Consider the following 15,026-nt stretch of genomic DNA (forward strand, 5'->3'; position numbering starts at 1 on the left):
GATTTGGTAAACAGAGAAGAGGTAGTGAAAGCTTTGCGGAAGATGAAAGCCGGCAAGGCAGCAGGTTTGGATGGTATTGCAGTGGAATTTATTAAAAAAGGGGGTGACTGTATTGTTGACTGGTTAGTAAGGTTATTTAATGTATGTATGACTCATGGTGAGGTGCCTGAGGATTGGCGGAATGCGTGCATAGTGCCATTGTACAAAGGCAAAGGGGATAAGAGTGAGTGCTCAAATTACAGAGGTATAAGTTTGTTGAGTATTCCTGGTAAATTATATGGGAGGGTATTGATTGAGAGGGTGAAGGCATGTACAGAGCATCAGATTGGGGAAGAGCAGTGTGGTTTCAGAAGTGGTAGAGGATGTGTGGATCAGGTGTTTGCTTTGAAGAATGTATGTGAGAAATACTTAGAAAAGCAAATGGATTTGTATGTAGCATTTATGGATCTGGAGAAGGCATATGATAGAGTTGATAGAGATGCTCTGTGGTAGGTATTAAGAATATATGGTGTGGGAGGAAAGTTGTTAGAAGCAGTGAAAAGTTTTCATCGAGGATGTAAGGCATGTGTACGTGTAGGAAGAGAGGAAAGTGATTGGTTCTCAGTGAATGTAGGTTTGCGGCAGGGGTGTGTGATGTCTCCATGGTTGTTTAATTTGTTTATGGATGGGGTTGTTAGGGAGGTGAATGCAAGAGTTTTGGAAAGAGGGGCAAGTATGAAGTCTGTTGTGGATGAGAGAGCTTGGGAAGTGAGTCAGTTGTTGTTCGCTGATGATACAGCGCTGGTGGCTGATTCATGTGAGAAACTGCAGAAGCTGGTGACTGAGTTTGGTAAAGTGTGTGAAAGAAGAAAGTTAAGAGTAAATGTGAATAAGAGCTAGGTTATTAGGTACAGTAGGGTTGAGGGTCAAGTCAATTGGTAGGTAAGTCTGAATGGAGAAAAACTAGAGGAAGTAAAGTGTTTTAGATATCTGGGAGTGGATCTGGCAGCGGATGGAACCATGGAAGCGGAAGTGAATCATAGGGTGGGGGAGGGGGCGAAAATCCTGGGAGCCTTAAAGAATGTGTGGAAGTCGAGAACATTATCTCAGAAAGCAAAAATGGGTATGTTTGAAGGAATAGTGGTTCCAACAATGTTGTATGGTTGCGAGGCATGGGCTATGGATAGAGTTGTGCACAGGAGGGTGGATGTGCTGGAAATGAGATGTTTGAGGACAATGTGTGGTGTGAGGTGGTTCGATCGAGTAAGTAATGTAAGGGTAAGAGAGATGTGTGGAAATAAAAAGAGTGTGGTTGAGAGAGCAGAAGAGGGTGTTTTGAAATGGTTTGGGCACATGGAGAGAATGAGTGAGGAAAGACTGACCAAGAGGATACATGTGTCGGAGGTAGAGGGAACGAGGAGAAGTGGGAGACCAAATTGGAGGTGGAAAGATGGAGTGAAAAAGATTTTGTGTGATCGGGTCCTGAACATGCAGGAGGGCGAAAGGCGGGCAAGGAATAGAGTGAATTGGATCGATGTGGTATACCGGGGTTGACGTGCTGTCAGTGGATTGAATCAGGGCATGTGAAGCATCTGGGGTAAACCATGGAAAGTTGTGTGGGGCCTGGATGTGGAAAGGGAGCTGTGGTTTCGGGCATTATTGCATGACAGCTAGAGACTGAGTGTGAACGAATGGGGCCTTTGTTGTCTTTTCCTAGTGCTACCTCACACACATGAGGGGGGAGGGGGATGGTATTCCATGTGTGGCAAGATGGCGATGGGAATGAATAAAGGCAGACAGTGTGAATTGTGTGCATGGGTATATATGTATGTGTCTGTCTGTGTATGTATATGTGTACAGTGAGATGTATAGGTATGTATATTTGCGTATGTGGACGTGTATGTATATACATTGTGTATGGGGGTGGGTTGGGCCATTTCTTTAGTGTTTCCTTGCGCTACCTCGCAAATGCGGGAGACAGCGACAAAGCAAAATAAATATATAAATAAATGTTTCATATTTTCTTCATACATACTCGCCATTTCCGGCACTAGCGAGGGAGTGTTTAGAACAGAGGAATGAGCCTTAGGGGAAACATCCTCAAGAGATCCCCTTCTCTGTTCCTTATTTTGGAAAATTAAAAACGGAAGGGGAGGATTTCCAGCACCCCCTCTTAGATACCTTCTACGTGAAAAAGGCGAGAGCAAATGACGTAAGGGGAGTGGGGGAGGAATGATATGTATTTAGGAAAGCAGTGATGGCTTGCGCAAAAGATGCTTGTGGCATGAGTAACGTGGGAGGTGGGAAGATTAGAAAGGGTAGTGAGTGGTGGTATGAAGACGTGGGATGAAGAAGTAAGACCGTTAGTGAAAGAGAAGAGAGAAGCATTTGGACAATTTTTGCAGGGAAATAGTGCAAATGACTAGGGGATGTAAAAAAGAAAGAGGTAAGAGGTCAAGAGAAAGGGGAATGAGGTGAAAAAGAGGGCAAATGAGAGTTGGGGTGAGAGAGTATCATTAAATTTTAGGGAGAATAAAAAGATGTTTTTGAAGGAGGTAAATAAAGTGAGTAAAACAAGAGAACAAATGGAAACATCCGTGAAGGTGGTAATGGGAAGGTAATAATAAGTAATGGTGAAATGAGAGGGAGATGGAGTAAGTATTTTTGAAGGTTTGTGGAATGTATTTAGTGATAAGAGAGGCAGATATGGGTGTTTTGGTCGAGGTGGTCTGCAAAGTGAGAGGGTCAGGGAGAATGATTTGGTAAACAGAGAAGAGGTAGTGAAAGCTTTGTGGAAGATGAAAGCAGGCATGGCGGTGGGCTTGGATGGCATTGCAGTGGAATTTATTACAAAAGGGGTGACTGTGTGGTTGACTGGTTGGTGAGGATACTCAATGTATGTATGGTTAATGGTGAAGTGCCTGAGGATTGGCAAAATGCATGCTTAGTGCCACTGTACAAAGGCAAGCGGGATAAAGGTGAGTATTCAAATTACAAAGGTATAGTTTGTTGAGTATTCCTGGGAAATCATATGGGAGGGTATTGATTGAGAGGGTAAGGCATGCACACAGAATTAGATTGGTGAAAAACAGTGTGGTTTCATAAATGGTAGAGGATGTGTGGATCAGGTGTTTGCTCTGAAGAATATATGTGAGAAATATTTAGAAAAACAAATGGATTTATATGTAGCATTTATGGATCTGGAGAAGGCATATGATAAGAGTTGAGAGAGATGCTCTGTGGAAGGTATTAAGAGTATATGGCGCGGGAGATAAGATGCTTGAGACAGTGAAAAATTTTTGTCAACGATGTAAGCCATGTGTATGAGTATGAAGAGAGGAAAGTGATTGGATCCCAATAAATGTAGGTTTGCGGCAAGGATGCGTGATGTCTCCAAGGTTGTATAATTTGTTTATGGATGGGGTTGTTAGGGAGGTGAATGCAAAAGTTTTGGAGAGAGAGAGAGGCAAGTATGCAGTCTGTTGTAGATGAGAGGACTTGGGAAGTGAGTCAGTTACTGTTCGCTGATGATACAGTGCCGGTGGCTGATTTGGGTGGGAAACTGCAGAAGCTGGTGACTGAGTTTGGTAAAGTGTGCGAAAGAAGAAAGCTGAGAGTAAATGTGAATAAGTGCAAGGCTATCTTGTTCAGTAGGGTTGAGGGACATGCAAATTGGGAGGCGAGTTTAAATGGAGAAAAACTGGAGGAAGTGAAGTATTTTAGATATCTGAGGTGGATTTGGCAGCAGATAGAACCATGGAAGTGGAAGGGAGTCACAAGGTGGGGGAGGGGGCGAAGATTCTGGGAGCATTGAAGAATGTGTGGAAAGTGAGAACGTTATCTCGGAGAGCAAAAATGGGTATGTTTGAAGGAATAGTGGTTCCAACAATGTTACATGATTGTGAGGCATGGGGTTATAGATAGGGTTGTGCGGAGGAGGATGGATGTGTTGGAAATGAGATGTTTAAGGACAATATGTGGTGTGAGGTGGTTTGATCAAGTAAGTACTGAAAGGGTAAGAGAGATGTATGGTAATAAAAAGAGTGTGGTTTAGAGAGCAGAAGAGGGTGTTTTGAAATGGTTTGGTCACATGGAGACAATGAGAGGAAAGATTGACAAAGAGGATATATGTGCCAGAAGTGGAGAGAACGAGGAAAAGTGGATACCAAACTGGAGGTGGAAAGATGGAGTGAAAAAGATTTTGAGAAATCGAGGCCTGAACATGCAGGAGGGTGAAAGGAGTGCAAGGAATAGAGTGAATAGTGGTGTACTAGGGTCAATGTGCTGTCAATGGATTGAACCAGGGCATGTGAAGCATCTGGGGTAAACCATGGAAGGTTTTGTGGGGCCCAAATGTGAAAAGGGAGCTGTGGTTTCGGTGCATTATACATGACAGCTAGAGACTGAGTGAGAATGAATGTGGCCTTTGTTGTGTTTTCATAGCGCTACCCCATGCGCATGCGGGGGAAGGGGTTTGTCATTTCATGTGTGGAGGGGTGGCAATATTAAATGAATAAAAGCAGCAAGTATGAATTATGTACATCTGTATATATATATTAGGTACAGTAGGGTTGAGGGTCAAGTCAATTGGGAGGTGAGTTTGAATGGAGAAAAACTGGAGGAAGTGAAGTGTTTTAGATATCTGGGAGTGGATCTGGCAGCGGATGGAACCATGGAAGCGGAAGTGGATCATAGGGTGGGGGAGGGGGCGAAAATTCTGGGGGCCTTGAAGAATGTGTGGAAGTCGAGAACATTATCTCGGAAAGCAAAAATGGGTACGTTTGAAGGAATAGTGGTTCCAACAATGTTGTATGGTTGCGAGGCGTGGGCTATGGATAGAGTTGTGCGCAGGAGGATGGATGTGCTGGAAATGAGATGTTTGAGGACAATGTGTGGTGTGAGGTGGTTTGATCGAGTGAGTAACGTAAGGGTAAGAGAGATGTGTGGAAATAAAAAGAGCGTGGTTGAGAGAGCAGAAGAGGGTGTTTTGAAGTGGTTTGGGCACATGGAGAGGATGAGTGAGGAAAGATTGACCAAGAGGATATATGTGTCGGAGGTGGAGGGAGCAAGGAGAAGAGGGAGACCAAATTGGAGGTGGAAAGATGGAGTGAAAAAGATTTTGTGTGATCGGGGCCTGAACATGCAGGAGGGTGAAAGGGGGGCAAGGAATAGAGTGAATTGGAGCGATGTGGTATACCGGGGTTGACGTGCTGTCAGTGGATTGAATCAAGGCATGTGAAGCGTCTGGGGTAAACCATGGAAAGCTGTGTAGGTATGTATATTTGCGTGTGTGGACGTATGTATATACATGTGTATGGGGGGAGGGTTGGGCCATATCTTTCGTCTGTTTCCTTGCGCTACCTCGCAAACGCGGGAGACAGCGACAAAGTATATAAAAAAAAAAAAAAAAAAATTTTTTTTTTTTTTTCATACTATTCGCTATTTCCCGCGATAGCGAGGTAGCGTTAAGAACAGAGGACTGGGCCTTTTTTGGAATATCCTCACCTGGCCCCCTCTGTTCCTTCTTTTGGAAAATTAAAAAAAAAAAAAAAAGAGAGGGGAGGATTTCCAGCCCCCCGCTCCCTCCCCTTTTAGTCGCCTTCTACGACACGCAGGGAATACGTGGGAAGTATTCTTAATCCCCTATCCCCAGGGATATATATATATATATATATATATATATATATATATATATATATATATATATATATATATATGTTGAAATGTATAGGTATGTATATGTGCAAGTGTAGACATGTATGTATGTACATGTGTATGTGGGTGGGTTGGGCCATTCTTTCGTCTGTTTCCTTGTGCTACCTCTCTAACGCAGGACACAGCGTGGTGGGATGAAGAAGTAAGATTATTAGTGAAAGAGAAGAGAGAGGCATTTGGACGATTTTTACAGGGAAATAATGCAAATGACTGGGAGATGTATAAAAGGAGGTCAAGAGAAAGGTGCAAGAGGTGAAAAAGAGGGCAAATGAGAGTTGGGGTGAGAGAGTATCATTAAATTTTAGGGAGAGTAAAAAGATGTTTTGGAAGGAGGTAAATAAAGTGCGTAAGACAAGGGAACAGATGGGAACTTCAGTGAAGGGGGCTAATGTGGAGGTGATAACAAGTAGTGGTGATGTGAGATGGAGATGGAGTGAGTATTTTGAAGGTTAGTTGCATGTGTTTGAAGATAGAGTGGCACATATAGGGTGTTTTGGTCGAGGTGGTGTGCAAAGTGAGAGGGTTAGGGAGAACGATTTGGTAAACAGAGAAGAGTAGTAAAAGCTTTGTGGAAGATGAAAGTCGGCAAGGCAGCGGGTTTGGATGGTATTGCGGAGGAATTTATTAAAAAAGGGGGTGACTGTATTGTTGACTGGTTGGTAAGGTTATCTAATGTATGTATGACTCCTTGGTGAGGTGCTTGAGGACGGGTGGAATGCTTGCATAGTGCCATTATACAAAGGCAAAGGGGATAAAAGTGAGTGCTCAAATTACAGAGGTATATGTTTGTTGAGTATTCCAGGGAAATTATATGGGAGGGTATTGATTGAGAGGGTGAAAGCATGTACAGGGCATCAAATTGGGGAAGAGCAGTGTGCTTTCAGAAGTGGTAGAGGATGTGTGGATCAGGTGTTTGCTTTGAGGAATGTATGTGAGAAATACATAGAAAAGCAAATGGATTTGTATGTGTCATTTGCGGATCTGGAGAAGTCCTATGATAGAGCTGACAGAGATGCTCTGTGAAAGGTATTAAGAATATATGGTGTGGGAGGCAAATTGTTGGAAGCAATGAAAAGTTTTTATCGAGGATGTAAGGGATGTGTACGTGTAGGAAGAGAGGAATGTGATTGGTTCTCAGTGAATGTTGGTTTGCGGCAGGGGTGTATGATGTCTCCATGGTTGTTAAATTTGTTTATGGATGGTTTACCCCTCACACTTCACATGCCCTGGTTTAATCCACTGACAGCACGTCAACCCTGGTATACCACATTGTTCCAATTCACTCTATTCCTTGCACGCCTTTCACCCTCCTGCACATTCAGGCCTCGATCACTCCAAATCTTTTTCACTCCATCTTTCCACCTCCAATTTGGTCTTCCACTTCTCCTCGTTCCCTCCACCTCTGACACACATATCCTCTTGGTCAATCTCTCCTCACTCATTCTCTCCATGTGCCAAACCATTTCAAAACACCCTTTTCTGCTCTCTCAACCGCACCCTTTTCATTGCCACACATCTCTCTTTTTATTACCACACATCTCTCTTACCCTTTCATTACTTACTCGATCAAATCACCTCACACCACATGTTGTCCTCAAACATCTCATTTCCAGCACATTCACCCTCCTCCGCACAACTCTATCGATAGCCCTCGCCTCGCAACCATATATCATTGTTGGAACCAATATTCCTTCAAACATACCCATTTTCGCTTTCCAAGATAACGTTCTCGACTTCCACACATTCTTCAACGCCTTTTGCCCCCTCCCCCACCCTATGATTCACTTCCGCTTTCTCAGTTCCATTCGCTGCCAAATCCACTCCCAGATATCTTCCTCCAGTTTTTCTCCATTCAAACTTACCTTCCAAATTGACTTGTCCCTCAACCATACTGTACCTAATAACCTTGCTTTTATTCACATTTACTCTCAGCTTTCTTCTCTTACACACTTTACTAAACTCAGTCACCAGCTTCTGCAGTTTCTCACACGAATCAGCCACCAGCGCTGTATCATCAGCGAACAACAACTGACTCATTTCCCAAGCTCTCTCATCCACAACAGACTGCATACTTGCCCCCTCTTTCCAAAACTCTTGCATTCACCTCCCTAACAACCCCATACATAAACAATCAAACATATACACATATATACAAGTACATATTCATACTTGCTCGCCTTCATCCATTCCTCCACTATCCTGTCCTACAGAAACCAGCATCGCTACCCCTGCTTCAGAGAGGTAGCACCAGGAATACAGACAAAAAAAGGCCACATTCGTTCACACTCAGTCTCTAGCTGTCATGTGTAATGCACCAAAACTCCAGCTCCTTGTCCCACACCATTCCATGGTTTACCCCAGACTCTTCAAATGCCCTAGTTCAGTCCACTAACAGCATGTCAACCCCGGTATACCACATCATTCCACTCAACTCTATTCCTTTCACACCTCTCACCCTCCTGTATTTTCAGGCCCCAATAGCTCAAAATCCCCTTCACTCCATCCTTCCACCTCCAGTTTGGTCTCCCACTTCTCCTTGTTCCCTCCACCTCTGACACATATATCCTCTTTGTTGATCTTTCCTCACTCACTCTCTCCATATGTCCAAACCACTTCAACACACCCTCTTCTGCTCTCTCAACCACACTCTTTATATTTCAACACATCTCTCTAAACCTTTCATTACTTACTCGATCAAACCACTTCACACCACATACTGTCCTCAAGCATTTCATTTCGAAAACATCCACCCTCATCCATACAATCCTATCTACAGACCATGCCTCGCAACCATTTAACACCGTTGGAACTAATATTCCTCCAAACATACCTAAGTTTGCTCTCGGAGATAACCTTTTCTCCTTCCACACATTCTTCATCATTCCCAAACCCTTTGCCCCCTACCCCACCCTGTGACTCACTTCCATGGTTCCATCCACTGCTAAGTCCACTCCCAGATATCTGAAACACTTCACCTCCTCCAACCTCCAACTTTTTTCCATTCAAACTTACAGTCAAATTGACTTGTTCCTTAACCCTACTAAACCTAATAACCTTGTTCTTATTTGCATTTACTCTAAACTTTCTCCTTTCACACACTTTTCCAAACTATCACCAACTTCTACAGTTTCTTACACAAATCAGCCACTAGAGCTGTATTATCACCGAACAACAATTGACTCACTTCCCAGGCCCTCTCATCCCAAAGACACAGCATACTTGCCCTACTCTCCAAAACTCTTACATTTACCTTCCTACCCACCCTATCCATAAACAAATTAAACAACCACGGGGATATCACACACCCCTGACACAAACCAACCTTCACTGGGAACCAGTCACTCTCCTCTCTTCCTACACGTCTTACATCCTTGATAAAAACTTTTCACTGCTCCTAGCAACTTACCTTCCACACTATATACTCTTAAAACCTTCCACAAAGTATTTCTATCAACCCTATTATATGCTTTCTCCAGATCCATAAATGCTACATACGAATCTCTCTGTTTTGCTTAGTATTTCTCACATACATTCTTCAAAGCAAACACCTGATCCACATATCCTCTACCACTTCTGAAACCACAGTGCTCTTCCCCAGTCAGATGATATGTAAATGCCTTTAACCTCAAGCAATACCCTCCCATATCATTTCCCAGGAATACTCAACAAACTTATGCCTCTGTAGTTTGAACACTCACCTTTATCCCCTTTGCTTCTGTAAAATGACACTATGCATTCACTCTGCCAATCCTCAGGCACTTCACCATGGTCCATACATACAATGAATATCCTTACCAAACAATCAACAACACAGTTACCCCCATATTTAATAATTTCCACCAAAATACCATCCAAACCCGCCACCTTGCCACATTTCATTTTCTGCAAAGCTTTTACCACCTCTTCTCTCTTTACCAAACCATTCTCCCTGACTCTCTCACTTCACACACTAACCTGACCAAAACACCCTATATCTGCCACTATCATCAAATACCCTATATCTGCCACTATCATCAAACACATACAACTAACCTCCAAATACTAACTCCATCTCCTCACTTCATCACTACCTGTTATTACTTCCCCACTTCCTTCACCATGTTCACATTTGTTCTCGTTTTACGCATGTTATTTACCTCCTTTCAAAACATCTTTTTATTCTCCCTAAAATCTAATGATACTCTCTGAACCCAACTCTCATTTGCCCTCTTTTTCAACCTTTGCACCTTTCTCCTGACCTCCTGCCACTTTCTTTTACACATGTCCCATTCATTAAGACTACTCCCCTGCAAGTATTGTCCAAACGCCTCTCTTTTCTCTTTCACTACCAACCTTACTTCATCTCCCACTCACCACCCTTTCTTATCTGCCCACCTCCCACCTTTCTCACGCCACATGTATCTTTTGTGCAAGCCATCTCTGCTTCCCTAAATACATCCCATTCCTCACCTACTCCCCTCACATCATTTGTTCTCACCTTTTGCCATTCTACATTGAATCTCTCCTGACACTTCCTCACACAAGTCTCCTTTCCAAGCTCACTTACTGTCACTACTCTCTTCTCCCCAACATTCTCTCTTCTTTTTTGAAAATCTCCATAAATCTTCACCTTTGCCACCACAAGATAGTGATCAGACATCCTTCCAGCTGCCCCTCTCAGCACATTAACATCCACAAGTCTCTTTTACACGCCTATCAATTAACACATAATCCAGTAATAAATTATGCACGTGTATATATGTATATGTCTGTGTGTGTATATATATGTATACGTTGAGGTGTATAGGTATGCATATGTGCGTGTGTGGACGTGTATGTGTATACATGTGTATGTGGGTGGGTTGGGCCATTCTTTCGTGTGTTTCCTTGCGCTACTTAGCTAACGCAAGAGACAGCGACAAAGTATAACAATAATAATATAAAATAATATCTACTTACCATACTTAACTGCTGTTTCCCACATCAGTGAAGTAGTGCCAAGAAACAGATGAAGAATGGTCCATCCACTCATATACACAAATATACACATAAACACCCATACACGCACATATACATACACATACAAACACATGTACATATTCATACTTGCTTGCCTTCATCCATTCTTGGTGCTATCCTGCCCCACAGGAAACAGCATCACTACCCCCTGCTTCATCGAGGTAGTGCCAGGAAAACAGACAAAAAGGCTACATTCAATCACGCTCAGTCTCTAGCTGTCATGTATAATGCACCAAAACCACAGCTGCCTATCCACATTCAGGCCCCACAGATCTTTCCATTGTTTACCCTAGACATTTCACATGCCCTGGTTCAGTTCACTGACTGCACATCGACCCCGGTATACCACATCATTCCACTTCACTCTATTCCTTGCATGCCTCTCACCTTCCTGCATGTTCAGGCCCCGTTAGCTCAAAATCCCCTTCACTCCATCCTTCTACCTCCAGTTTGGTCTCCTACTTCTCATTGTTCCCTCCACCTCTGACACATATATCCTCAGTGTCAATCTTTCCTCACTCATTCTCCCCATATGTCCAAACCATTTCAACACACCCTCTTCTGCTCTCTCAACCACACTCTTTTCATTTCCAAACACCTCTCTTGTCCTTTCATTACTTACTCTATCAAACCACCTCATACCACGTATTGCTTCAAACATTTCATTTTGAAAACATCCACCCTCCTCCGTATAGCCCATGTCTTGCAACCATACATTGTTGGAACTACTACTCCTTCAAACATACCCATTTTTGCCCTTCGAGATATTGTTCTCTCCTTCCACACATTCTTCATCGCTCCCAGAACCTTTGCCCACTCCTCCATCCTGTGACTCACTTCTGCTTTCATGGTTCCATTTGCTGCTAAGTCCACTCCCAGATATCTAAAACACTTCACTTCCTCCAATTTTTCTCCACACAAACTTACGTCCCAATCAACTTGTCCCTCAACCCTACTGAACCTAATGACTTTGCTCTTATTCACATTTTACTCTCAGCCTTCTCCTTTCACACACTTTACCCAAATCAGTCACCAACTTCAGCAGTTTTTCACTTGAATCAGCCACTAGAGCTGTATCATTGGCGAACAACAACTGACTCACTTCCCAGGCCCTCTCATCCTCAACAGACTGCATACCCACCCCTCTCTCATAAACTCTTGCATTTACCTCCCTAACCTTTCCATCCATAAACAAATTAAACAACCTGGGGATGTCACACACACTTGACAAAGACCAACATTCACTGGGAACCAATCACTCTCCTCTCTTCCTACTTGTACACATGTCTTACATCCTTGGTAAAAAACTTTCACTGCTTCTAGCAACTTAACTCCCATACCATATACTCTTAAGACCTTCCACAAAGGATTTCCATCCACTCTATCATGTACCTTCTCCAGATCCGTAAATGCTACATACAAATCCATCTGTTTTTCAAAGTATTTCTCATACATTCTTCAAAGGAAACACCTCATTTACACATCCTCTACAACTTCTGAAACCACATTGGGGATAGGGGAGAAAGGATACTGCACACATATTCCCTGCATGTTGAAGAAGTTGACTAAAAGGAGAGGGAGCTGGGGGCTGGAAATCCTCCCCTCAAGTTCTTACTTTTCCAAAAGAAGGAACAGAGGAGGGGGCCAGCCAAGTGAGGATGTTCCCTCTTAGGCTCAGTCCTCTGTTCTTAATGCTACCTCGCTTATGCGGTAAATGGTGAATATGAAAAAAAAAATATAAACATATACATCCCTGGGGATAGGGGAGAGAGAGCACTTCCCATGTATCCCTGTGTGTTGTAAATGCCTACAAGGGGAGGGAGTGGGGGGCTGGAAATCCTCCCCTCCCACTTTTAATCTTCCAAAAGAAGGAACTGAGAAGGGGGCCAAGTGAGGATATTTCCTCTAAGGCTTAGTCTTCTGTTCTTAATGCTACCTTACTACTGCAGGAAATGTCGAATATGTATGAAAAAACATATACCCTAGCATGAGCCAGGTACCCATTTTATCAACAAACCCCTAGGGGTGGATGAACAGCTCGGATGACTGTGGACTGACTGCCATAACCAGGATTTGAACCCATGTGCTTGAGCCTGACCAGCATGTAAATGAGTTAGTCAGGAATGCTAACAGCTACATCACAGGAGTCCAGATATGAAGGGTGCAAGAAGGAGGAGTTGACTGAATTGGAGAGAAGGACAGAATGGAAAAGGTTTTGAGTATTTGGGGCCAAAACATGCATAAGGGTGTATGGTGTGCACAGGAGAGATTGAATTGGAGTAAATTATAAACAAGGAATGACGAGCTGTCAATGGACCAAACTAGGAAATATGAAGCAGTCAAGGGACACCATGGAAAGGTCCATGAGGCCTGGTGGAGGATGGAGGATAAAGTTTCAATGCTTTACAATTAACAGACATAGAGAGGATGTGAGCAAACAAGGCCACTTCTTCATCTGTTCCTAGCTCCACCTTGCTAACAGAGGAAAAGCCAAACAAGTTGGGAAAAAAGTTTTATCCAAACTACAATCCAATTAGTTTAAGTAGTGTTCAGCTCTTGTGCATTCCCATACATCCTTTACACCATTTCATTTATAAATTGTTCTTTTAGACAATCAATTTAGCTTGCACCACTATTCAGTGAACTCTAATTTATCATCCTTCTTCCTTTTTCATTTCCATGTTTTTGTATGTTGTAAGGATACAGCCTTAAACCTCTGCTACATCTACCATTATTATCTAAATCTTTCTTGCATTTTTTAACAGACCATCATATTCCCTAATTCTTTATTCTAAACATTACACAATTTTTTTTTTCGCTGTCTCCCGCATTTGCGAGGTAGCGCAAGGAAACAGACGAAAGAAATGGCCCAACCCACCCCCATACACATGTATATACATACGTCCACACACACAAATATACATACCTACACAGCTTTCCATGGTTTACCCCAGACGCTTCACATGCCCTGATTCAATCCACTGACAGCACGTCAACCCCGGTATACCACATCGATCCAATTCACTCTATTCCTTGCCCTCCATTCACCCTGCTGCATGTTCAGGCCCCGATCACACAAAATCTTTTTCACTCCATCTTTCCACCTCCAATTTGGTCTCCCACTTCTCCTCGTTCCCTCCACCTCCGACACATATATCCTCTTGGTCAATCTTTCCTCACTCATTCTCTCCATGTGCCCAAACCATTTCAAAACACCCTCTTCTGCTCTCTCAACCACGCTCTTTTTTATTTCCACACATCTCTCTTACCCTTACGTTACTTACTCGATCAAACCACCTCACACCACACATTGTCCTCAAACATCTCATTTCCAGCACATCCATCCTCCTGCGCACAACTCTATCCATAGCCCACGCCTCGCAACCATACAACATTGTTGGAACCACTATTCCTTCAAACATACCCATTTTTGCTTTCCGAGATAATGTTCTCGACTTCCACACATTCTTCAAGGCTCCCAGGATTTTCGCCCCCTCCCCCACCCTACGATCCACTTCCGCTTCCATGGTTCCATATGCTGCCAGATCCACTCCCAGATATCTAAAACACTTTACTTCCTCCAGTTTTGCTCCATTCAAACTTACCTCCCAATTGACTTGACCCTCAACCTACTGTACCTAATAACCTTGCTCTTATTCACATTTACTCTTAACTTTTTTCTTTCACACACTTTACCAAACTCAGTCACCAGCTTCTGCAGTTTCTCACATGAATCAGCCACCAGCGCTGTATCATCAGCGAACAACAACTGACTCACTTCCCAAGCTCTCTCATCCCCAACAGACTTCATACTTGCCCCTCTTTCCAAAACTCTTGCATTTACCTCCCTCACAAATATGCTAAGAATTTCTAAAAAAAAAAAAGCACTGAGGGGTAAATAACAGACCAATGTAAAAACATCTAATTCTAAACGCAGGCCGGAGAAAATTCATAAAAGTTAAACCATGAGCACCATGAACCTTTGAATCACTTTACCAGGTAAGCCAGGTTCTGAATACTAATTCTATGAAAACTTGCAAATACTTACCATGTATGCTTTCTGAACTGTCGTGGGATGCTGTGATTTTACGTTTCTTGGATGATGGGGGTGTACCTGGTTCACCCTCATCCTCCCCCTCCAGGCTGAGTGATGGCTCTCTAGAATCCGTCAAAGAAGATCTCTGTCGTGTAACCTATGGGATAACTGAAGCCGTTAATTATCATACAACCAAACAGGAATATTGTATGAAGCAACTAATCAATTTACATCAGTCACCAACTGATATACTAAAATTCATTTTTGTTTAAGTTTGGTAAAGGAAGATTTTTTCTCC

At 43.0% G+C, this 15,026-nt stretch overlaps 1 protein-coding gene across 2 annotated transcripts in view; it reads right to left on the reverse strand.

The window, feature by feature from the left end:
• Positions 1-15,026, reverse strand: part of LOC139751350 (uncharacterized) — a 234,182-nt gene that overhangs the window by 162,301 nt on the left and 56,855 nt on the right. For both annotated transcript variants that reach the window (XM_071666708.1, XM_071666707.1), the window contains exon 5: positions 14,741-14,885. In XM_071666708.1, the coding sequence (XP_071522809.1) occupies positions 14,741-14,885 (145 nt within the window). The remainder of the gene's footprint in view (positions 1-14,740; positions 14,886-15,026) is intronic.

This window comes from Panulirus ornatus, chromosome 11 (genome assembly GCF_036320965.1).
Source record: "Panulirus ornatus isolate Po-2019 chromosome 11, ASM3632096v1, whole genome shotgun sequence".
Taxonomy (NCBI): domain Eukaryota; kingdom Metazoa; phylum Arthropoda; class Malacostraca; order Decapoda; family Palinuridae; genus Panulirus; species Panulirus ornatus.